General features: G+C 43.8%; 1 protein-coding gene and 1 pseudogene across 1 annotated transcript; one reads left to right on the forward strand and one right to left on the reverse strand.

The window, feature by feature from the left end:
• Positions 1-1,082: 1,082 nt before the first annotated feature.
• On the forward strand, positions 1,083-3,984 carry LOC119243569 (transport and Golgi organization protein 1 homolog; annotated as a pseudogene).
• On the reverse strand, positions 3,972-25,121 carry ARL14EPL (ADP ribosylation factor like GTPase 14 effector protein like). The gene is made up of 5 exons (XM_037509485.2): positions 24,607-25,121; positions 24,276-24,330; positions 9,686-9,790; positions 8,392-8,531; positions 3,972-4,662 (listed from the first exon to the last, which is right to left on the reverse strand). Exons 3-5 carry the CDS (start codon positions 9,779-9,781, stop codon positions 4,440-4,442), a joined length of 459 nt encoding a protein of 152 aa, XP_037365382.1. The 5' UTR covers positions 9,782-9,790; positions 24,276-24,330; positions 24,607-25,121; the 3' UTR covers positions 3,972-4,439.
• Positions 25,122-25,563: the final 442 nt, after the last annotated feature.

Genomic DNA, 25,563 nt, shown 5'->3' on the forward strand with positions numbered 1-25,563 from the left:
ACAAATAAACCTCCTTCTGTATATCAAAATAGAAAACAAAACAAAACAAAACACAGTGTCACTAGTAAATTCTCTATCAATATGTAACTGTCCCAGGCCTGGCAGGTTCATTGTCAGTTCTCACAGACCATAGAGAATTTGGAGACTTTGGTAGATTTTTGGAGTCCTTTAATGCGGAGACAGGGCACCATACACAATGGGAGGCAGAAAGAGCAAGAGAGACTCCAAAACTCTGAGAGAGGCAGAAGAGAAACTCCACTGCCCATAGCCACAGCCCACACATGGTTGCAAACACAAGACCATCCGTTTGCTTAGATGTCTAAATGGTGGAAATATCGCATTTCAAGGTACGGGCTGTCTATTGCGTGGAAGGTGGAAAATAATACAATTTTAACCCATTTTCCTTACAATGCTCAATGAGCAAGGATAACAACCAATTTTCTATAAGAACCTGAGTTTCTTTCTCCCTTAAAAAAATTCTGAAATACCGATCCTGAAATTTAAAAAAAAAAAAAAGTTAACTACAGGTTTTTTAGGATTTGCAAGCCCTAACTTGTCAATTTTATATGTAAAATACATATTTTAATAGACCACATTACCATGTTTAATTTTTATTATTAAAACGATAAAAAAAATAAGGCTGTGGCGATACAGTACAAAAATCACATTTTCCTCTTTAAAAAAAGCCCAAGTAAGGGCCTCCCCGGTGCTGCAAGGGGTTAAGACGCAACCTATGAAGCTATCCCAGCCACTGCAGCATGAGATCGATCCCCAGCCAGGGAGCTACCCACATGGCACACAGACCTCTCCTGCCTCGCCTGCTGCTCCCCTCAGCAGTGCATTTCAGTCCATCTGCCTGTTCTGTTCCCTGCTTTGTCTCTGGTGAATCCTCTCATTCCGCCCCCCACCTCTGGTCTGTACCCCAGTTCTTATATACATAAATAAATAAATCTTAAAGAGAAAAAATAAAAAAAACCAAGTGCTGGCCCCGCCCTCTGGGAAGTGCGCTCACTTCCAAGGGGTGGGGGAGGCGTTTGTGACGTGCTTTGCTCTCCTTGGCAATAGCGTGGGCAGTTGGGGAGGCGACGTTCACTGGTGTGGGTCAGTGGATCTCCCCTGAGCTGGCGCTTTCACTGAGAGGAAGCGGTCAAGGAGCGGGGCCCAGCGCCTTTCGGCTGGGAGGCATCGCCTTCCCCGCGCTGTCAAGACGCCATGGACTCGGTTCTGGCTACTGGGTCTTCTGCACCTGTTTCTCCGGGAAACCCGGAGGTTCTGGGATCGTTGTCGATGCTCTACACAGCCCTGATAACTAAGCTCCTGGAGCTGGTGGCTCAGTTGCCTGATGATGCTCAGCCTGGGCCTGATTTTTATGGACTGCCGTGGAAGCATGTTCTCATGACTGTCTTTTTGGGAATTGCTTCATTCTCCATTTTCTTCTGGAGAATTGTTCTTGCTGTAAAGAGTAGAGTCTATCAAGTCACTGAACAGCAGATATCTGAGAAGATCAAGAATATCATGAAAGAAAACGCAGAACTTGTACAAAAGTTGTCAGATTATGAACAGAAGATAAAGGAATCAAAGAAGCACGTCCAGGAAACCGAGAAACAAAACACTATTCTATCAGATGAAGTGGTTAAATTTAAGAATAAAATCAAGACACTTGAAGAACGTAAAGAAGCGCTGGGTGATACAGCTCACAGGCTGCGTGTTATGTTAGAATCTGAGCGAGAAGAAACTGCAACAAATAAGGACTTGATTCTGGAAAACAAGAAATCTGTAGAGAACTTAAAGGATGTTATTTCAATGAATGCCTCAGAATTATCAGAGGTTCAAACTGCTCTTAATGAGGCAAAACTAAATGAAGAGAAGGTGAAATCTGAATGCCACTGAGTTCAAGAAGAACATGCTAAGCTTAAAAAGAAGAAAAGACAGTTGCAGCAGGAGATAAACAACTAGAGTAAATCTCATTCTGAAGTCAGTGAGCAAATCAAATCATTTGAGAAATCTCAGAAAGATCTGGAAGTAACTCTCACTCGTAAGGAGGATAATATTAATGCTTTGACTGATTGTATCACACAGTTATATCGATTACATTGTGAATCTGAACCTGAGGGTCAAACTAAATGAATTAGCAAATGATGAATTAGATGAATTAGCAAATGGAGAAGAGGCAGGTGATCTTGGTGAGAAAATGAAAGCTCAGATCAAGCACCTGATGGATGTTTCTTGGACACCAACTGCTTTTTCAGTAGGTGAAGAGGATCTAAAACTTTTACGGTATAAACTAAGAGCCTCGATGTCCACTAAATGTAACCTGGAAGATGAAATGAAGAAATTGGAAGATGATCAGTGCACTCTGCAGTCTGTCAAAGCTGGACTGCAGGATGAATGCAAAACCCTGAGGCAGAAAGTGGAGATTCTGAACAAACTCGACCAGCAGGAGGAGACAGCTCTGCAAAAGAAGTTGTACGAACAGCAAGAGAGAGAGCAACAGCTGTCAGCTGCAGATGAGGAGGCAGTTTTGGCTGCAGGGGAAGTGAAAACTTACAAGCGGAGAATTAAAGAAATGGAGGAAGAATTACAGAAAACGGAACGCTCATTTAAAAGCCAGATAGCTACTCATGAGCAGAAAGTGCACAATAACTGGCTCAAAGCTCGTGCTGCAGAGCGCGCTACGGCTGAAGAGAAAAGGGAAGCTGCTAACTTAAGACACCAATTATTGGAAGTCACCCAAAAGACAGCAGTGTTGCAAGAAGAACCTGTGATTGTAAAACCAATGCCAGGAAGGCCCACTATACAGAACCCTCCTCTGAGAGGTCCTTTCAGCAGTAACGCTCTTTCGGCCCATCTCCCGTGAGCCGTGGAGAGTGCTGCCCCCCACTGACAGCTGACTCACCTATTAGACTGCTCTCTGCTACACTTGGTCCAATGGAGGTGCCTCCAGGTGAATTTGATCGCGCTCTGGCGCAGCTCCCATGATGAACAGCAACTCACAAGGCCCTTCACCTAGTAAGGTGCTGGATGAGGGCAAGGTTAACATTGCTGCAAAAGGCCCCCCTCCTTTCCCAGGGGTGGTACCCTACATGAGCTCCCCCATGGGGGGCCCTATTCCACCACCACCCATTCGATATGGACCACCTCCTGCATTCTGTGGGCCATTTGGGCCACGACCACTTCCTCCACCATTTGGGCCTGGTATGCGTCCACCTCTAGGCCCAAGGGAGTATGTACCAGGCATTCCACCAGGAAAACTGTCTTTTGATCCTCGAGAGTTTGTACCAGGACACCCACCTTTTAGACCTTTGGGTCCTCCTGGCCCAAGAGAGTATTTTTTTCCTGGTCCCCGAATACCACCCCCACCCTATGGGTTCCAGGATTATCCACCTCCACCTGCTGCAAGAAACTTCTTAGCTTCTATCTCTAGAGACCAGCCCCCCTCCTGCCTCTCAGATCAATAGTCAGGACTGATTGCAGGCTTTAAAACAGAGCGCATAGTTCTCACATGTAGTCGGAGAAGAAAGCAGACTATGTACTATTCATTACAGTCAAAGATTTCATTGGCTTTACAATCCAAAAAATTCTTTTAAAAGGTTTATTTTTAGACATAAGCTGCCCTAGCAGCATGCATTTTTGAGCCAAACAATTAAAAAATATTATTTCCCCTCCAAATAAAAATCACCTCATAACCTAGACACTCCTTATAATTTTAAAAGGTACAATAAAGAATACCTGTGTTTCAGCTGATGTGGCATATGTAATTGCTAAATGATTTAGAGTGTCATGAAAAATATGAACATTTCCTGTGGAAATGCCATAAGAACGTGTATTTCCATTTACTATCCTATTTTTAGTGAACACCAGTCAATACAGAGCAATGGTGTGTATAAGCTTGATTTTTTTAAAAAAAAACCTGGTTGCAAAGACTGTTACACTAAAAAGTGTTTACTAAACAGTCACTAAACTATAAAAAAAGTTAAAATAAAACTTGTGACAATTCTGATTTAGAACTAGTGATGTGTAAAAGATAAAGGGTAACTGCAATATAAAAGTATGCGTCTGTGTCTGATGTAAGAAAAAATATTACAGAATACTGAACATCTTAAAACTACATTTTTTCAGGAAGAGCCGAGAGGAAAAAGAATTTTCATTTGAGGGCAGTGTAGAGATGGGGGTGCTGGTGAGAGACACCGAGACGCACCCACGGAGACAGTCTGTGGTCACAGGGGAAGGGATATGAGAGAAGACAATGGGTCGACTGCCAGTTCTGTGGAGGGTTCCACAAATTCCAAGAACAAGACTCTTGAGTATGTTTATCCAACACTTTTCCCATGATCTAGAATTCACTGAGAGAAAGGGTTGACTTGACCTAGAATTCAGTGAGCGAAAGGGTTGACTTAAATGTCAAGAAGAGCAAACGAGTCAGTCCAGATGAGCAGGCCCTAGTCAGGAACGCTGAAGGGTAGCGCGCTGATGACCTCTCCGGATTCGGTGACGATGGCGTCGTAGACCCAGCGCCGGTTGCAGCGACATTCGGGCCCACACTTGTTGGAGTTGCATTTGGGACAGGGATAGAAGCAGCCCAGGCAGTTCTTCTCCAGGCAGTCGCACAGGTCAGCATCGTTACAGAGGAGCCTGCCGCTCTTGTCATACTTCCTCATAACTCTGCCAAGACAAGCATGGCGCTACCATGGCGGGCACCTTCCCTCAGCACCGAGAGTACGTGGCCCTGCAGCCAGCTTCACGCACATCATCCTCTACTCTGAGGAAACAGCACCCTACATATTACCCTGCAGCCCTTCAGAACTGAATGGGGTGGTAGTGTCCCGGGAAACTCAGTCAACCCCACACCCACTTGCCGCTGAGAGAAACACTTCATTTTCCAGGCCTATTGGGGATCTAGTATCCCGCCTAAGCAAATTATGAGGACCAGTTCATTCAAGTTTCCTCCTACAAATGTCCCCAGTGTCCCTCTAAAATTACCACCCTGGATGGTATTTTCCTTTGTAAATTATACTCTGCAATTCTTAAGAAAAAGCAATAGAGTGAATGCAATCACATTTTTGAATGACTCGAGATAAACATCAGAAATGTCAGCTACTACACTGTCACCATTTAAAAAAAAAAAAAGAACACTCCTTGGCTCATAGTTCCCCCCATCCCAGGTCCATTGCTCTGCTCCCTTTCTGATTCTGGTTTTGGCCCAGTGGTCAAGAGAAAGTAAGTGAGCAAGAGGGCAGGATCCATCCTAAGTTGAGGGGAGGCATGAGGTTAGCGTAGAACACTAGCATCCACACCTCACACTTTCTCTGTCAGCCTCTGCAACGTGTGCATAAGACAAAAGTTTTCACAAGAATTTCACCTTCCTCTCCAAACCGACCCATTTTGAAATAATCCTTCCAATCAGCTGCCTAGAAATCCTGGAGAAACAATGGTCCCTCTGTACAGCTTATGTATTACAGTTATACCAGTGGACATTTCTTAAAGGCTGACCCTAAACTAGGGTGGTGAAATTAGGAATTTCAGCACCACCCTTTGTCTCCCCGGAGCTGTGGAACCTATTTTGAGTCAGACTCTTTGTCTCTAACTGTTATAAAGAGGCTTCCAGGGGAGGGCCTCCCCTGGTGGTGCAGCAGTTGAGCACTGGGCTGCAAAGCTGCCTGCAGCCTCTGTAGCGCCGGTTCTATCCCCAGCCACCAGCTGAGGGTCCCACATGGCGCGCAGACCTCTCCTGCCGCCCGCTGCTCCCCTCAGCAGTGTACTTCGGTCCTTCTGCCTGCTCTGCTGCCCGCTCTGGCTCTGGTGAATTCTCTCATCCTCTCTCGCTTCTGACTGTACCCAGTGCTTGTATAAATAAATAAACAAATCTTAAAAAAAAAAAAAAAAAAAGAGGCTTCTAGGGGAAAGACTCAACTCCCTGTCAGCAACTCTGAGAGAAGGTGCACTCGGGATTTCTCTGTATTGAGGTTAAACTGATGAGGGAAGAACATCAAGGCCCTGTTCTTTATCAGTGGCTAGAAAGGAAACAGGGAGGCCGCTGTTACTAACGATAGTTGTTACAAAGAGACTTTCTACACTGCACTTTTCTACCTGAACACTCCTGTCACCAACCCAGAATCTCAAATAATCGTAATCTTAGAATTTAGACCACTCCCCTTGACCCATGATCCCCTGAACCTTGACTCTGGTGGACCACAGCTTGGAAGTGCCCCTTGGTTGTGGATCTGGAGCACGGTCCCTATACTCAGACGAATGCCTTCTGGATTACATTACAACCTGGTCATTTCTGAGTGGGGACAGCCACACACTGCCTATGTTAGCCTAGCACTTTCCTCTTCAGTTAAGTATTCTCGTTCCAGCCCCTTCTTTTCCTAATAAAGCAGGGAGAAGATTGGGGATCATTACATGTACTCATTATGGATACTTATCACACTGTGGGGGAATGACTCCCCATGAGGATTTTACACTGAAGCATTTCATCTGTGAAATAAAACCCCCGCCCCACCAAGGCTGCTGGGAAATTCAGGTGGCAGACCAGGAGATTTAAAATCTATTATGTGGGGCCTTCCCGGTGGCGCAGCGGTTAAGCGCTGGGTTGTGAAGCTGCCCGCGGCCTCTGCAGCACCAGTTCGATCCCTGGCTGCTCCCCAGCCACCGGAGGAGGGTTCCACATGGCTCGCAGACCTCTCCTGCCGCCCGCTGCTCCCCTCAGCAGTGTCCTTTGGTCCTTCTGCCTGCTCTGCTCCCCGCTCTGGCTCTGGTGAATTCTCTCACCCTCCCGCGCTTCTGACTGTACCCAGTGCTTGTATAAACAAAACAAACAAACAAACAAATAAATAAATAAATAAAATACATGCCTCTTTAAAAAAAAATAAAAATAAAATCTATTATGAGAATGATGAGAATGTGTGATTGTGTGAGGGCCACTGGTTGCACAGATCAGATTCTGTCCTCCCTTTGCCTTAACCCAAACATTCACACATCAAGACAAATTTTACACTCTCCTGCATACCCAATGCTGAATTTTGTAAAATACTTAATCATATATACAAAAGCATATAAAAAATACACGCACAGATAAAGAAGAACAAATGTCCATGTGTCTACTGATCAAGAATACTTAATACTTAAAGAGGATGATGCCTTTACAGTCCTCATCATAACCCACCCATTGCATACCCCACCGGACCCCACAAGAGGAAATACACCTTGATGTTATAAAAATCATCTCCGAGCTTCAGTAATGCCACATGGCTAGGTCGCTCCAGGTTGCATTTCTTTTTCTGCAATTTTCTTTTTCTATTCTATCAATACATCACAGTTTGAGATTCACCCTTCACAGTAATGTAGCTGTAATCAAGCATTTTTTCCTTCTATATGTATCCCACTGTAAGAATGACAGGTGGACTATTGCAAGATTACTACTTTACTTTCTTTACTATTGAAGTTATGAAACTTCTGGAATGTATCTTCTGTTGCCCATGTATAAGTTTTCCTTCTTCACTTCACCCAGGAGTGAAGAAGTTAGGCTAGAATGAATGCAGGTCACGGCAGGCTGTTTTTAAATAGGGTTGGTGCCATTTTGCACCCATGCCCGTAGCTTCATCAACAATGATACTGTCAGACTAAACTCTTTGCCTTTCTGGGGAGTGAAACACTTTCTCACCTTACACTGAAGAGGTTCATCATCCTGGGTGTTATTAGCCTTGTCTTCTGTGAAATGTCTGTTGATTGTTTGCCTTATTTTTCTCATAAGATATGCACCTTTCTCATATTGACTTGTAGGATTCTCTCTATATTTTGGATACTGATAACTTCTCCTACTTAGTGATTTGTCTCCCATGGGTAGGAGGGGAGGTATTGTAACAGGGTGGTCCCCAGAGAAAGGGGAGGTTCCCAGTTCCCAGCCCTTCCCCCACCCCCAGGAAGTGTGGAGCTGAGCAGGGACAATATCTTTTAATAAACATAAATTCTTCATCTTAATGTAGTTAAATTGATTGACTTTTTCCTTGTGTTTTTCTTAGTTTCTACTTCTGCTAAGCTAATAACCCTTATATTTCATGATCATTTTGTGCAAATTTGATACCTGAATCCATTCCCAATGTTCTATTACTTCTCCTTCAAATGATTTCTCTTTCTTATTTTTAATCCTCTTTTCTACTAAGTCATTCATTTCATCTCAGGGCATCTGAATTCTTTAAAAAAACTGATTCCATTTTTGAGGTTATAGTCTAAGTCTTCAAGTTGCCAACTTTTGGACACATGTATTATAGAAAACATTGCATTATAGAAAACACTTTAAATCATAAAAGAGGCAACCTTTAATTACTTTGTCAAGCAGAATTCACGCATATTACAAACCCACAAATCAAATAGAGCAAATCATGACCTTACTTGTATTTTGCAGAAAAGTACTCATTCATCTTTGACATCCGGGCTTTCTTTTTCTGCTGCCTTGTTTCTGGATTAAAGTCAGCTACCTGCGGTCCAGGGTTTTGAAATGCCAAACATTTTAACTGCCGCTCTATCTGTTGCTATGAAACAAATAAAAGGCCAAGTATAAGAACCGCATATTTTTACTGGTTTGACATATCAAAAAGAACTTCCTGTAACTTTTACCATCACGACATGAAGGTCTAGATGTTTTCATCTAGAGAAATAAAGCTTAATCAGATGAAGGTTTAAAAAAGGATGTGAATTTTGTGAAAGTAGGTTATTTTTTCCAGATGAAGAAACACATAGTATAAAACTCATAAAATAAAAATGTAAAAACCAGTCAGACCAGATATGGGATACACACCTGAATATACCTGTAAAAGGCCAAGGACATGGGAGTAAAGGCCCTTCCACAGGTGTTAGAGAAGCAGGCGAGCTGTGCTGTGTGGTTCTGAAACCACAGGGAGAGTCCAAAGTTCACACAGCCCTTCCCCTTCAGGGTTAAGGGTCGCTTCCCCCCCCAACACACACTCACTACCCTGGACCATGGCCTCCATCCAGGCATCTGTGTAAACACAGACCCCTGAAGTATCTACTCTGTCAAGGCCAAATTTGAAGAAAACCTTGCTACCACAACTTTCTAGAATATTCTCAGAAGTCTCATTGGGGGACAATTATAATTTGAAATTAAATGGCGCCTAATCTAGAAGAGAGCAACAAAGATACTTCAATGACTTTGATAATATCTTTAAATGTGTATCACACACGTCATGAGGGTAGGATATATTCTTGAAGGATTTTCAGAAGAAAATAATCAGAATAGCTCCCAAATTTGTAGGCTGACATCTGCACAAAATTCAACACCTGGAAACAAAAGGCAAAGGAGAAAGTTTATTTCTAGCAAGCTCGTTACTTCTTTTCCCTGTTTAAAAAAAAAATAGCAACTGTAAGGAAAAAATATGTGAAGATTAGATCAGGACTAAATGGGGCTTTTACTTCGGTCTTTGCTGCCTTTGGGCATAAGGGCAGGACTTTTAATGTATGAATTTCAAAATAATAAACAGGTAACAGAACCTCAGGTTTTTCTGCAGTTCATTTAGTTTACTTGGTTAACTGCACTCCATCAGCCTGGGGAGCTGAGATCTTTCCTGAGGTGACTCAGCCCACCAGCCCACCCAAGTCAGGGCACCTCAGAGATCAGAGAGCTGGGCACTCCCCAAATACCACGAGTCAGAATTTCCATACACCATACCAGCTGCTTCTGTCCTATTGGACAGCTTTTCTCAGGAGAACTTTGACCTGGGTGTCCCTCTTGCGTGGAATTGTTTTTTTCTGATTGTTCACTCATTTCTGATCACTAAAAAAAGCAAATGGAAAAAATTAAAACACATTAATATCATACATCCTCAGTAACGTAACCCTGTGACTTTTCTGCTCTCTCCCTGCATTTTATTTCCCTTCAAAGCCAGGTTTCCTTAAAAAAAAAAAAAAAAAAAAAAGCCATCTGCACTGCTGGCATCCTTTTTTTTTTTTAAAGGTTCACTCTTGCATTTGACTCCCCCACATCTTTTTCCTGATGCTCTTCCCTGCTGGGTGTTCTATGAGCAAATCTAATGCACCATTCACAGTTCTTAGCATCATCGCCTTATCTGGAGCCAACAACCTTGAGGCTAGTCATCCTGGGTAAGAGGATTAGGGTCCTTAGACTTCCATTCTGCGCCCTCTACTCTTACTCCCTTGGAAGAAAGTAAGACACACGAATGTCATACACCCCCATGGCTTCAGCTGTCACCTCCTCAGGGATCACTCCCCAAGCTGCTCACAAAGCCCTGGCCTCCTCACTCAACTTTTCTGACAAATTTCTCATACAGCGTGTGCTAAATGGAAGTCATCTCTTTCCCATAAAACCCAGCTGCAGAAATGCCTGTACCTTACTTCTAAATGCTTTCAGTAGACATACAGGGGGCACAATGGTACGTTGCAGAAGTGACACTCACACAAGTTTGATGGAGGACAAGAATAGAAAGACTGCAAAGGAGGTACCCCAAGACCAGAACCTGACTCACAAGGAGGTGGAGGTGGAGGGGAATAACATGAACATTAACCCAGCTGTAGAGATCAGGACCCTTAGGCATCAGTGCCTTATCACAGGGCACAAGACCCAAGCAGGATCAGAATGCTCTAGGGAGTGGAGCACAGGCCTGAGGGTAAAGATATGGAGATTGGGCCCACGCTGGAATCTCTGGTCCTTCCTGGTTTTGCCTGTTACCCAACATCAGCAACAAATCTCTGGTCCTTCTTGGTTTTGCCTGTTACCCACTCCACGGAGGAGTGACCCCTCTCAAACAGAAGAAGACTGTACCAGTGCAGTCTCTGCACAGGCTGGGGGCAGCACCCCCACTGCCCACCTGTGACTCTGCAGGTGCCTCTTTTCACCATCTCTCTTCCTCTGCAGGGCAGCATCCTCCCTGCCTGCCTGTGACCTGTACATGCCAGGAATTCTCTTCACTGACCTCTCTCAGTGGAGGCCACTCTCCTCAAGGCCGCCCGCCTGCCACCACGCAGGCCTCTCTCCGCAAACCTGTCCCTCTGGGGCAGCTCTGCCTGCACACTTGTGTCTATGCAAGTGGCTTTTACTCTTTTGTCCCTTTCACTCATAAACCTGCCCTTTAAATATAACAAGCGTCTCTGTCTCATGGAGAAACTCGCCTGGGAAACTCACCACGTGCCGCTGAAAGGGAAGCTCTGGTAGCACCTTTCCCAGAGTGACCCCAAGGACCCCGCACTAACTCCAAAAACCATACCAGGATAACTGCAGAGGCTGGCAGCTCGCAGTGCTCCTCAGAGTGCAGTGTTCCAAGGATGAACCACAGCCTGCTGCTGCCCCTCCCTCCCATCAGCTCCAGAGGCACATCAGTGAGCTGGTTCTCCCCAAGGAAGCTAAGCACCCCAATTTACTGAGTCGGTTGGCATCAGCACTTTGCCTGCCAATTGGAAATCCCAGCTGTCTCCATGCATCTTCATTCTCCCCAGCCAAGTCTCTAGACTCTCCTGGAGGCCCTGCCTCAATTCCCAACATTAAGTGTGGGAGGAAAGTTGATATTCCCAAGGTGGATTCTTTCTACTCTCTATCAGGCAGACTCCACATAAAAGATGCTGGCAATAGTACTACTGCCCGCCAGAAGCAGTAGTAATGTAGCAGGGTAATCCCCAGGGAAAGCAGGGTACTCCCACCCTAAGGAAGGGTGGACCTGGGAAGGGAGGTCAGTCTAGAAAACACAGGGAAGAATAAGGAGCAAGGAAGGAAGAAGCAGGAGACAAGAAGCCTGGGAGGAGGTACATGGAGCAGAGAGACATGTGAAGAAGCTGTGGACATGTAGCAGGGACCTGGGGGACACGGCAGGAGACACTTGAAAGTGACAGAGATGTGGGTGAGAGGCCTGTGGGCAGGATGACAATGGCAGCCTTTATCTTCACTTTGATTTTGATTTTGTTTTTCCCTTCCATAATTGCCTGGCCCCTTCTGCCCTTTTCCTGTGGGTCACCCCCAGAAGGTGCCTTAGACTCATGGCAAGCTTTTGGGCCTCAGTGGTCCTGCTCTGGGCCAACCCTGTTTGGCTGGGCATTTACCCAGGAGGAAATAGTTTACACTGGGTGCTTGATTTGGAAATTATATTCTTTCTCTTCTCTTTATCACGTGCTACTTCTATTAAAGTTCTTTTCCATTGAAGGTTTTATGCACTAAGCATATTTTGTCTGTATGTGGTGGCAGAAAAAACTGTTCAGAGCATGCAAGTTTGGGGGTGCTGAAGTGCCCCTCACCCTGACAGCTAACAGTAGTAGCAACAACAGCAGTATTATAAGACCCCTGGACCTACACCTGGCTGGCCTCATCTTCCTGTTATTGAGCCCCCAGTTTGCTAAGAATTCCACAAACCCTGGTCAGTCAGACACCAGGGTGGATGTCTGTGAAGTGCGATGTATGAAGACGCATCTGTGCATGCCCCAGTGTAGCCCAACCTAAAACACACCACGACACTGCTCCCCATACCACACCCTGGTAATCAACCCCATAAAGCTGGGATGCCCCCCACTGCTCTCAGGCCAAGAATGTGGCTCAGGGGTGTTGCTGCCCCTCTTCAGTTGTGTAGACCACAATAAATGTTCCTTGGTTGAAACCTATCATTGGATTTTTCAAAATGGGGGGTGGGGTTAGTTGGTGGAAGCCGGAATCCAGTCTGGCTTTATTTCATTTTGCACTGACCCTTCAGAACCTGTAACGGAAATATCTTACCGGTAGCCAGCATCGCCTTAGCTCCCTTCACTTCGCTAAACTCTAAATTGACTCCAGGCCCTGATTTCCGTTTTCTAGAAGCATTTACTTCAGAGAACTTGAAATTGTCAATTCCTCCTCTGCCTCATTGACATGGAAATCTCACAGCCTCCTGCCAGTCTCACCACCCAGGATGGCTTTCTCCAGGATTAGTTGCCACCCCCCTAACACGCAATCAGTGGGGAAGAGAAGGCCCCTGTCTGCCAGTCTCTGTGGGAGGGCAGGAGCCTAATTGGGAATCGATGGATGCCAATTAGCAAACACAGATGGCCTAATCACAGAGAAAAACATTTGCAAATTGGGGAATACCTCAATGCTCAGACCACACCCCAAGGATCCACTGCATCCCCACTGCCTTGTGGTATTTTCCTCCTGCCTTTTGTTTCAGTGGAGTCAAGCTCTCACTGAGTTCTGGCCTTTCCCCTATTCATATAGAAAGCCTGAAATAACTTCTCCTTTGCCCATTTCATTCTGTCCAGGGCAAATTTTGCTTTGACATCTTCACAGGCAATTTCACATCTGATCAGCCAAACATTTCTGGGGTGTAAGGTTTCCAACTGTCTGAAGATAAAAGTACATGGAACTGTTTTAATATTGATAAATTCCCTTTCAAATCCCAGATATTCCGGAGTTACCACTTTCGGTAGAGAACCCTGGTCATCTATAAAAGCGGCAAGTTCTCCAGGTGTGTCATGTTCTTCCAGCCAGTCTTGCCAGTGGATTGTGAGGTCATTGGCCCTATTTTCTGCCCACCCCCAGTGCACCTATGATATCGTTAATATTTCTAAGTGAGAAATATCCCCTCATTTCTATTAAGAGGCTTCAGTGACTTCCCCGTCAGTGATATTCTGCACCCCTGGCCTATGGGTGCAGGTTCATCATACCTGTCTGCTCCCCTACCTGCTCAGGATCACTCCTGCTCCATCCTCACTTGGGCCAGAGCTACCTACCTCCCTGCTTCCGCTCATGCACCTTCTCATTCCCCTTAGCTCTTCCCCTTTCAACTCTGGTCCCTCCCTCTGTTCCGAAAAGCCTTCCCTGTTCACTCTACTCCACACAAAGATGCCTTTTACTCATCTTGAAACTTACTCAAAAGAAAAAAAATCCCGGCAAAGGGGTCCCCAAACCTTCTACCTTCCCCAGGTAACAACATTTTCTTCTTGTGGGAATAAATGTGGTTAATAAATTAGGATCATCATTGTAACAAGACCTTTTCCTGAAAAGGGATCCAGGTAACTGATTGGGAGAAATGAGCTTCTTAGGCAAATCCTCTGCCTGAGAAGACTTTGTCTAAGTTCTTCATGAAATGTAGGTCTCCACAAATAGATTGGGAGGAAAACTTGTTCCTTTGTGTTCCAAATAAAGCACCTGGAAATTGTAATAGCATTTCACCGGGGACTGAAATCATAATTGGATTTTATTACAAGCCCCAAATATCTGTCCCAGAAAAAAAGAAAAAGAATAAAAAGGCTCAGAACTCCTTCCCCCTCTGCATGGTAGGGGATCTGAGCTGGAGAATGCATGCAGGGGGAACCTTGACTGGCATGAGTAATAATGAACACATATCTGTTTTCACGAACCTCTAACTGAAATTCTAGCATTTCCTTCTACTATAATGCAACCAGCAAACCACAATAGTTTGAGCAATAGTTTTAGCTTCGTTACAGATGAAAACACATTTTTTTCATAACCCATTAGAGTTGGTGTAGATATGTCAAAACATTATTTACGATCGTCATTTCTTCAAAATGATGATGGTTCTGAGACCTGCTGCTAGATTATTATAGGATACATTAATGAAACAGTTCTATTACTTTCACAGATTGTTTTTAACCTTTTGGTAAGTGTCTTTCGATCTAATTGCCTTTCTTTGTAATCTTACACATTTTATTTTATATGATTCAAAACATCCTTCTGAGAAATGGCCCACAGATCAGAGTTAGATAGAAGGATCCATGATATGAAAAATAAGATTACGAGCCCTTGCAAAGAGGCCGAGAGGATACACAACCACCACCTCCACTGCAGGTGGTGATGAGAAGCCACAGCTCCTGGTTACAGAGGCGCCTGACCCCCCACACAGTGAGGTGGTATATCCTGGTTACCACCTTGAAATCAACCTAACACTCTCCTTGCTCCTAACCTTACAGCAGAATGAAAAGCCAAGACCAGGTCTAGCACAAAGAGCAGAGGCTCCCCCTGAGGGCAACCTGATAGATGCCGAGAGCAGGCAGGGGCCAGAATGGAAGCAGCTGCCTCACTCAGTCCACTGGGCGTGCATCTGACATTTTCCTTCAAGCAACACCATCTTCCTGGAGGAGGCATTTCCCTGATTTACATTCAGCATAAATTCCTTGATTCACTATAAACAGGGACCATGAGTGGCACTGGAGTTTGTGTTGGTTGTGACACTCATCTGTCTCCGTGGCTGGTTCAATTTTCACAAACAAGCTCCTATTTCCACTAGGTCCTTAGTGTGGGCACAGCCCTCTACCTCCCCTTGCCCCCAGCAAGACCACAACTGGTGCCTAATTAGTGCTCAATAAAAGGCCACAATTATCCCTTAGCAATGGAGAAGGCTGCTGAGAAACATGTTGGTAAGCAATCTCATCGCTGTGCAAACATCACAGAATAATCACACAAATGCAGCTGCAATCCCCTGCCACACACACTGAGGCACAGCGGGGGGACACCAGGGTCCACACCATCCTCCATTGACCGAAACATCCTTGCGCAAAGCATGTCTGTATCAGGCACCTACTCTGTGCCAAGCACCCTGCTAAAAGGCTATATATGCTACTTCATTTCATTCCACAACACCGTGAAGGTCACACTGTTATCTCCATTTTATGGATGAGGAAAACTAGGACCCAGAAAGGTCATTTATTTTATTTTATTTTTCTCCTGTAAATGTCTTATGTCAATTTAATTATTTATTTTTTAAAAAGATTTATTTATTTATATAAGAACTGAGGTACAGGTAAGAGGCAAGGGAGGGTGAGAGGATTCACAAGAGAGAGCGGGGAGCAGAACAGGCAGAAAGACCAAAGTACTCTGCTGAGGGGAGCAGCAGGCAAGGCAGGAGAGGTCTGCGCCATGTGGATTTCTCCCTGGCCAGCTGGGAATCGAACCGGCGCTGCAGAGGCTGCGGCGCAATGCTCAACCCACTGCATCAATGGGGAGGCCCCAGAAAGCTCATTTAGCTCAGAGTTATTAGTAGGCTCCATGGTTTGAAACCCAGATATGTCTGGCCCCCAAATTAAATCCTTTCCAGGATATTATGCTGCCTTAGATTTATTTTAGGGCCTCCCCGGTGGCACAGCGGTTGAGTGCTGGGTTGCGAAGCTGCCCGCAGCCTCTGCAGCACCGGTTCGATCCCCGGCTGCTCCCCGGCCACCAGAGGAGGGTCCCACATGGTGCGCAGACCTCTCCTGCCGCCCGCTGCTTCCCGCAGCAGTGTACTTCGGTCCTTCTGCCTGCTCTGCTCACTGCTCTGGCTCTGGTGAATTCTCTCACCCTCCCGTGCTTCTGACTGTACCCAGTGCTTGTATAAATAAATAAATAAATCTTTAAAAAAAAAACAAAAAAGCAGTGATCCAAAGTTTAAAAAAAAAAAAGATTTATTTTAATGATCACCACCATCTGTACACAGGATGTTGTAGTGGGAGGAGATGCAGTCAATGCCAGCTACACAGTCTTTTCTAAAAGAAGCCTAGGGGATTAAAGGAGAATGCACTTTAGATAACCCCAAATTTGCCTGCTCTGTCTCTTCTGTCATAGCACACATCTCTAAGTGTGTGCTGGGGAAAAACTCCCTCCCGCCTCACACACACACCCCACATCTGACCTGAGCACTGGATTTGGAAATCGTGCATAGACAAAAGTAGCCTAGAAAATCCCTTCCAAAGGAATAGCTCTGCACACCCAGGCATTCCTCCAGTTTTGGGAAAAGTAATACCCGTCTTAGGTGGAGCTGCAGATAAAGCTGTAGGCTCAAGCATAGGAGTCAATGTGTCTAAACTATGCTTATCTTTAAACTTCAGACCCACCCCCACCTTCACCCCCATGGACCCGGAGGAAGCAGCTCCAGGTCTGGCTCCTCTTTTCTGCTCACTCTGAGGCCAGGGTCATGGGAGGAAATGCAGGCAAAGGACTCATGCTGGAACCTCTTAGTCTTATCTTTTCAGTGCTGTCAGCATGTAGAATTGAATATGTGTGAGCTGATTGTGTCACACAATGGAGAATAAGTCTTTTTTTCACTTTTGTCTCTAAGGATACTAGCGACTTATCAAAGCAAGAAAAATCTAGCCCCAAAGTTGGTCTCTGCTTTTATTCAGTAGCAGATGATGAGACTATTCAGAGACACTATCTGCAAAATACCCCTGGGAAAGTAGATGTAAAAGACACACACATGAACATACACTCAGAGAACCTCAAGTGGATAAAGCAGCAGTGGCTCAGACAGGTTTCCACCCAAAGCAATCACTGCAGAGTCCAGTTTGTTACCCTCATCCAGTCTCCAGGCTTCCTTCCTATACTTGCTAAAAATGACAGGTCATGGTGATAATGGACAGGTGAGTCAACTCCCACCAGGGATTTGTTTGGTGAAGAGAAACAGCTCCGGTGCAGGGGAGCAATTAAGTCATTTCCTGGCTTCTCCCTCCCAGCCATTCAGCTGTTTCCAAAGTCCCAAAACTGCCCAACAGCCTCTCCCCAAATCTCCCTGGCCAAGGTCTACAATGTTTTCAGATAAGCAATGCTAGCTTTCAGAGTAACTACTTACAATAGGTAAAGATTCCTAGCGATCCTTTGACTGCTGTATTTCTCTCTCTCTCTCTCTCTCTCTCTCTCTCTCTCTCTCTCTCTCTCTCACACACACACACACACATACACACACACACACACACACTTCTGTGGCTCAATATAAAATAATGTGAAAATGAATATCAAATACTTAAAATAATTTGCAAGGTCACTCAGCAAAGAATTTGACAAGGTGTGAAACACAACACAACCGCATAGTCAAGACTGCTAATGCCTTGAAAGCTGCCATCCAGCTCTCAGGTCAGTCTCAGGTCAGCCTCCACCAGGGCCTCTTTAGCCACATATCATTTCTATTGGGATCCCAGGAATCACCCGCTTAAGTTCTTCCTTGCAATCTATATGCATCAATGGAAACAAGGAAGAAAACTCTTTGAGGAGACCAGAAGACTGGGCGATTCTCAGGGTTCCCGATAAATACATCCAGCATTATCCTCATAGAGTTCAGAACCACTCACCCCGTCTTTTGCTTGTGAATGTTCTTTCTCCCAGATCCCTAAGGCCCTTGAACATTCACTTCTTGACTTCCACTTTATTTCAGACCGCACAGCAACCGAAGAACCCCAGTTTCCCTCCACACCTCACTACAACACAGCAATATCACAGTAGATGTTCAGAGTCCACATCCCGTGACTTGCTTTTGCTTCTTCTGTCTACCAGCCTCAGAGGGAATCAGGGTTAAAGGAGCCACTGCTGAAAAACGGGCCCTTTCGCAGCCTGAGGCCCTGCCTGCGGGTGAAAGCGGCCTGGCCAGCTCAAGGGGTCACGGTCAAGAGGAGTGCACGTACCTTCCAGCTGGATGAACAAGGAGGAAAAAATACAGGGGGAAAGAGAAACTGTCCTGCCTTGTTTCCTTTGTTTTGCTGAGAAACCATAGACCCCTCCAGGGAAAAAGTCATAAGGCCTCTAAGGTGCTCCTAACAATTTAACACTTTATAATATCAGCTGGGAGGAGAAGAGATTGTTAACTCTCTCCCACTGCCGTCTGTTGTAAAATCACAAGCAATCCGCCAGTGAATATTCATCTTCTTGTCCATCTTCCATTTGCAATAAGTCATAAATTTAGAATTTAAGTTTTGAGTCTTATATTTTAAGTCTACTTTTTAGAGGGTGGGGGGAAGGGGAAGTAGAGAAGCTAAATTTAGTCCTTGGGAAAATGTGCTTTACCCAGAAACCATTCTTTATTTTTCCCCTCAAGTTTTATTGTTTTGCCATCACTTATATGCCTATATAACTTTGGGGGTATGTTTCCTCGCCAGTATATGTTTCACTCACCCTCCACCAAAACTCCTATGCCAATGCCCCAACCCCATTTTTTCCCATCCCTCCTCTCCAGTACATTTTCTCCAGAGTCTAAGAATTTCTTTTGTTGTGCTTTGCCAGTTTGTTTACTTCAGTGACTTATATTCTACCAATGAGTGAAACCATCTGATACCTGTCTTTCGCTTTCTGACATGTCATATTTTGACTTGAGGTGTTGAACTAATATTAACACCCAATTATTCCCAACCTTTTTCCCCCATAATCTTGCAAATTATAACTTCCCTTCTTCCTCTCTTCCTTCCTGCCCATTGAATAACACTGCATTACAACATGTAACTTTCATTGTTCATCATTGAGAATTAACAACTGTATATACTACAATAAGTTCACCGCTACCAGTGGCTATTTTAAACTTTGGTCTATATCTAAGTTTCTAGAAATCTACCTCTACTATCTCTGCCGATATCTCTATTGCCATATGAGAACAAAAACATGCTGTCCCAAGAGCATATAAGCCCCAGTGATCAGCTAAGCTAAGCCATGTATTCATCTCTAAATGACAGCCCTCCAACCCCTGTCATCTGCCAGTAGGACTCAGATTTGTTATGAGTCATTAAAACCACTTCATGGGCACATGAATACCCGCCCCATTCATTTGTGAATCATAGAATAAAATCACCAGTTCATTTCAAATTACTTTCGCTGCAAAGAACAAGAAAAGGCAACAAAATCTTCCGGTACAATAGCTTGCACCCCATCTGGCAATGAAGTAAAACCTTAAGGTGATAGTAGAAGTAGGTTTGACCTAAACTTTACCTCCATGAAGCAATGCCCATATTTTTGAGATTACTATGTAAATTTGACATGTCAAACATGGCCAACTTGCCATTATGGTTTGCTAAACTTCACAGCAGGTAAATATCCTGCCATTCTTCTCCACCATCAATCACAATTTATAAAAATACATTCCCTGGCCAACAATCAGTGGGAAAAGGCAGTCTCCACTGATTTTACTTGTAGGGACAGAGGGAAAACTCCTGTATACCCCTATTTGGGGTCATCTCTGGCTAGTCAAGCAATCAACTTAACATCAGATAGCTTAGAAGGAAAAAAAGAAGAAATTTAATTATTGTGTGTGAAGAGTCCACATAGCTTTACCTTTTAGTGTAAATAGGGCAAGCTGAGGTTTTTTATCCGGGCTAAGGGGTGGTGTAGAGGCCTGGGGCATCAAGGAGGTAGGAGGGGGACTCACATGACAAACCAGATACTCTCTGCCATATAGAAAAGAAACTTTTCTGATCAAGAAAAGTTATTTACGGAGATAACCCTAAATCTGGATAATGCCCCCAATCTTCATTATTCTAGGCAGGTAAGGCAATGGTAAAAGCTCTCCTGAGCCTGCAGGGTATCCACAGACCTCAGCTTAAACAACCCAGGCGGCAGGGTGACACGTCTGTTCTGGACATCTTGGAGAGGCTTGGAGAGGCCAAAATGAACCCCAAAATAGCAAACATAGCAACAACCAAATGCAAGGGCCGTCATCCTAAAACTAATCAGACAGAGGGAAATCTAAAGGATGAGGATGGTATCCACGTGGTGCAAGGGGTTAAGCCTCAGCACTGTGAAGCTATCTGCAGCCACTGCAGAACGAGTTCAATCCCCGTCCAGGGAGCTGCCCACATGGTGCAGCAGACCTCTCCTGTCTCGCCGGCTGCTCCCCTCAACAGTGTATTTCAATTTGCTTATTCTGTTCCCTGCTCTGTCTCTGGTGAATTCTCTCACCCTCCGCTCCTCTGGCCTATACCCCTGTTCTTGTATGCTTGAAGAAATAAAATAAATTAAAAAAAAAGAAAAGTGCAGATAATATTTTTAAAAATTAAAGTGCTAAGGAAATAACAGTATGCCACAGGACCAAAAACCATTACTTTGCTACTATTTTTTTTTAAATAAAATACAAAATAAATCATACCAAATAATTTACCCTGTATTATTTCCAAGTTTCTCAAGCAAAAAGCTAAGAGCTTTCTGAATTAATGGTTTAACTGGCAAATCTTCTGAAGAACTTTATATTAAAAACTGGAAGAGTGCTTTTCAAAGTTAATAATACCTCTAAATGTGCAAGTCCAGAGTTTATTCCACTTTGAGATGACTTTTACTCAGAAAAAGTATTTCTTTTCTTCAGAGTGCTCAGATTTTCTAGAGGATCAGTTGAATGTAAATCAACATTGGCAGCTTTTTCAAATGAAGAATTCACATGCTGAAATAATGCTCAGTTTATTAATTCCTGGACAGTGGAAAACTTTATAATTGTATTAACTTATTTTATAAATTTGTAGCTGTATATTAATCTGTAATTTGCCCTGTACCTTAAAAGCAACACAACTCATGAGCTTATTTATTGTAGTATCATTTATGATTATAAAATATTGTGTCCATATGCATCCCTATTATAATGATTGTGCTAATATTCCCTACTAATTTGATCTAGTAATGTCATATTACATTTAACTACTCTATAGACTAAAATTGCCATTTTCAGGGCACATTTTATCATTGCTGTAAATACCAAATTTGTTCCTGTTATTCTCTTTACCAGGAACAGCTTCACTTCACACCTTCAAAAGATTATAACCATTCAGGGTGCAATAAAAGATTTAAAATAGACCTCTGACCCAGAATTCTTCTTTGGGAAACTTCTGCTAAGGAAAGATAAAGGTCTTTGAGGAAAAAAAAAAATGGCATCTTATATGACTGTTACTTTATAGAGTTGCCAGTTTGGAAGAGCAAAAATCTAACAACTTAATCATCAAATAATGTAATACAATACAGTATCATCATTGTATATAAAAAGGTAATTTGGACATATATTTGTTGCTAGAAAGAAAAATATACATACCATTGTTAAGAAAGCAGATGCCAAATGAGAATCTAAGTTGTTTTTTTTTTGAGACGGTTTTGGTAAATCACATTTTTCTAGGAACAGAACCATTTTTTTCTAAGATTTCAAACTTATTAACATAAGTTGGTCATAATCACATTTTATTTTATTTGCAGCATCTGGAGCTATGTCTCTCTTTTTAGTGCTATTATTTTTTTTTTTTAATTTTTTTTTGTGGGACCCTCGCCGGCAGCCAGGGAATGAACTGGCGCTGCAGAGGCTGCGGGCAGCCTTGCAGCCCAGCGCTCAACCGCTGCGCCACCAGGGGAGGCCCTAGTCCTATTATTATTTGTGCCTTCTCTCTCAGTTTTCATCTTGTTAAACTTTCTCCCTCTGTCTTTCCCTCCTTGCTTCCCTCCTTCTTTCCTTTTCTTTCATTTTTCTCCCTCTCTCTCTCGGTCTCTCTCTCTCTCTCTCTCTCCCCTTTTCATCCTTCCTTTCTCTGTATTTTGTTTTTCTAGTTCATTATTCTTTGTTTTGGTTCTATATTAATGTTGTTTTTCTTGTGTCTTAAGACATGCTTAGCTCGTTAGTTTCCTATCTTTTCCCCCTTAATATGAACATTTGTGGATATAAATATCATTAGGTCTGTCTCTGCCAGCCCACTGCCACCCCAGTTTGCTTTTTATCTTCTTTTGTCCATTTATGGTCTCTTTTGAGTCCTCTTCCTGATTTGACCTCTTGATTCAAAGAAGAAATTTTTTGTAATATTTTTTTATTCCATGAAGAAGCTCGTTTATATTTCCTGCTCTCTCTCTCTCTCTCTCCCCCCTTCCATCCTTCCTTTGTATTTTGTTTTTCTAGTTCATTATAGTGTATTTGGTCTATACTTTTTATTAGTTGTAAGTTTTATTTGTCAGTGTGCAAGGAGAAGTCCAGAATGGGACCGTCGTCCAGCTAGGATAAGCAGGCAAGCTTCTGTTTGCAAGCTTGCACAGTAGTGATTTATTTACATCCTCATCTCCCCTGCTTTTCTGTCCCTTCCAGGCAGCATCTGCCAGACCCTTCATCCTATAGCTCATGCCGCAGCACTAGCACCTTGGGGCCGCCTTCTACTACCAGTAAGGAGTAAAGGCACATTTACCTGCAGGAACAGTAACTTGGGGATTCATTTCCTGAGAGTCTGAGCAACATATGGCACTTTCCCCAGGCTCTAACCCACTCCCCAATACTGTTAAATTGGGTTTGTGCTTAACAGGCAAAACTTAGAGCTCAGACACACGACAGGGGCGGAGAGCAGCCCCTTCTCGTGAATCTTGTATCTTCCAGGCATTCTTTTCTATTTATCTTTGTCATAACCTAAATCAATATAGGGTTGATCTCAGATCTGTGTTTAAAAAAAAAAAAAACACACCTTACAATCACATATTTGGTGTGTGTGTAAAGAAATATTGCAAGGTACTAGAAGGTATCTCTGGATTTTTGTCTTATCCTTGATTATTTCCCATACTTACTGATTTCCTATAATAATCATATATTTTATAATTTTTAAAGCATTAACAAATATTTTAAAAAGATGCTTCTGAGAATACACTACCGTTCTCTCACAGTATGTCCAAAATATATATGTCCAGCAGATGGCGCAAAAACCTTCAGCCAAAATTAAAACAGATTCCCCCCCCCCCCCCCCCAAGCAGTAACCTTTACTGCTTCAAGATAGCTGTGTCCCCAAGGCATGTTTCCCGACCAGGGTCAGTCAAAATAGACACTGTCTCCCGAGTTTTCATTCCCATTAACTATAATTTGGTTAACCTCTTACAGCCAATGTCAGTCATTTCAGAGGTAAATCGGGGATGTGTGGAACACAGGAAGCTGCAGAGCAAGGTGACCTGTGAGGATTCTTGAGCAATAAAGTGGATGAAAAGGACTTTGGCAATGATATAGTCCATCCCTTTTCAAATGTCTTTTTTTAGATTTCTCTCTAAACAAATCTTCATATACGAAAGCAACACACTGGAACTCCTTGATTTCAGAGGAGGTTGAAGACAAGAGCCCTCCCCTGACTCTCCCCGATGGCTGATGTAATCAAGAACTAGCTAGACTTCACCCCCACCTATGGGATCCATAAAACACTTCCAAGAAGTCCTAGAGAGAACCACTAACACATGGCAATGCTTTCACTTTCCAGATGAGAAGCTTGTATTAACACTTCTCAATACAAGTCTTAATTTTCTTTTCTTATTAAAAAAACAAACAAACATGCTTAGCGCTGGAGTCCAACCTATTGACAGTCTCTGCCTACTGTTTCCAAAAAAATGTTTACTTGACACCTTAGCTTTCAGGTCTCCGGTGGATGTGTGTGGATTGAAAGCCTTCACATGAGGTTTCTCAACATAAAATAGTACTTTTGCTATGTCCTAACTTACCAAGGCAAAGAAAAAATCCAAATAAATGGAGTTTGACAGTAAACAGAGTGGGTTTTAAATTCTGGTTCTTGCCTTAAGCTTCTGTTTTCCAGTGAGTTAAAAATCATACAATTATACTGACCTGAGTTGCTCATTAATCCAAAATGTCTCCGTTCCGATCCTTTTTTTATCTTGGCCTGTGTGATGTTGGGGGGAAGGAGGGTAGGGGCTTTGCAAACCACATTTCAAATTCTGCCAACAGGGGGTGCTGAGAGACACGGAAAGATTGGCAGAGGGAGGGAGACTGGCTGGGGGTTGTCCTTGTTTTTTCTGTTTTTACCAGGTTCACCCCAGCAGTGATCCTGACAGTGGCTGTAGGATTCCATTTTCAGGGTTCCCCCACACCAGTGTCCCAGCCCCAGAACCAGCTGGCCCTCCCCAGTGTGGGGCTCCAGCTCTGTCCTGCGCTTTACCTCAGCTTTGGAGGCAGAAGCACCTACTTCTTGGTTCTAAGTAACCCCATCTCTTCTATTTTGGTGTTACAAAATAGCTCAGTGTTAGCTCAGTGTTACTTTTTTTCTGCCTCTTCAGTTCCTCACATAACTTTTCCTTATAAGTTTTCTCAGTTCAAGAAAAGGGGATCTGGCTCTGTTTTCCCGACACCTGCAGACTCCCAGAAAATAGATTCTCCAGGTGGGATTCTGAGGTCAGACGCAGCACTGTCCTTGGCCTGATGATGGATCAGTCTCTTGTGGTTGATCACAGTGAGGTACCTGCTGAGCAAAGTGCCTTTCGGCCTGGAGGAACCTGCTGACTGAGAGGCTGCTGCGGGAGCTGATGGTGGTTTCTGGGAGCTGATGGTGGTTTCTGGGTGTGCCGGAGGCTGAGGAAGAAAATGATGGAAGCTCTTTGTTCTTGAAGCTACTCTGCAGGCTGCAAGGTCACAATCTAATTCTAATTCACAGCCTGATTGGAAGGAGATCCTGAGCTTGGGAGAGGGACATGTGGGTGGGCTCCAATAAAACAGCAAGTCTGTGCTCCCCACTTTAAACTCTGTAGTCTCTGAGCTCCAACCTTTGCCTGATATTCTGGGAAGCTCAAGGGAGAACTACTTCCTGCACTAGAACTGGGTTCTTCTTTTGCATATTCTCACTTCTCTAATCCCAATGAGCAAATTCCTAACGTTTGCATCTCTTTGTTAAAATTAACAGGCAACTATTAATCAGAGACAATCTGCAGGGGCAGGAAGAACACAAGAGCACTGTGGTGATGGTGTGCGGGTGAAATGGTGGTGGGAATTTCACGGGGCCTGCACCTGAGAGGACAAAGCCCACAGTGTACAAAAAGGAAGAATGATGTAAAACATATATAACAGATAATAATAAAAATAAATAAATAGAAAAAAATAAATCTTTTTGCTAGAACAAACA

Source organism: Talpa occidentalis, unplaced genomic scaffold (genome assembly GCF_014898055.3).
Source record: "Talpa occidentalis isolate TD23 unplaced genomic scaffold, MPIMG_talOcc4v2.1 talOcc4.13, whole genome shotgun sequence".
Taxonomy (NCBI): Eukaryota; Metazoa; Chordata; class Mammalia; order Eulipotyphla; family Talpidae; genus Talpa; species Talpa occidentalis.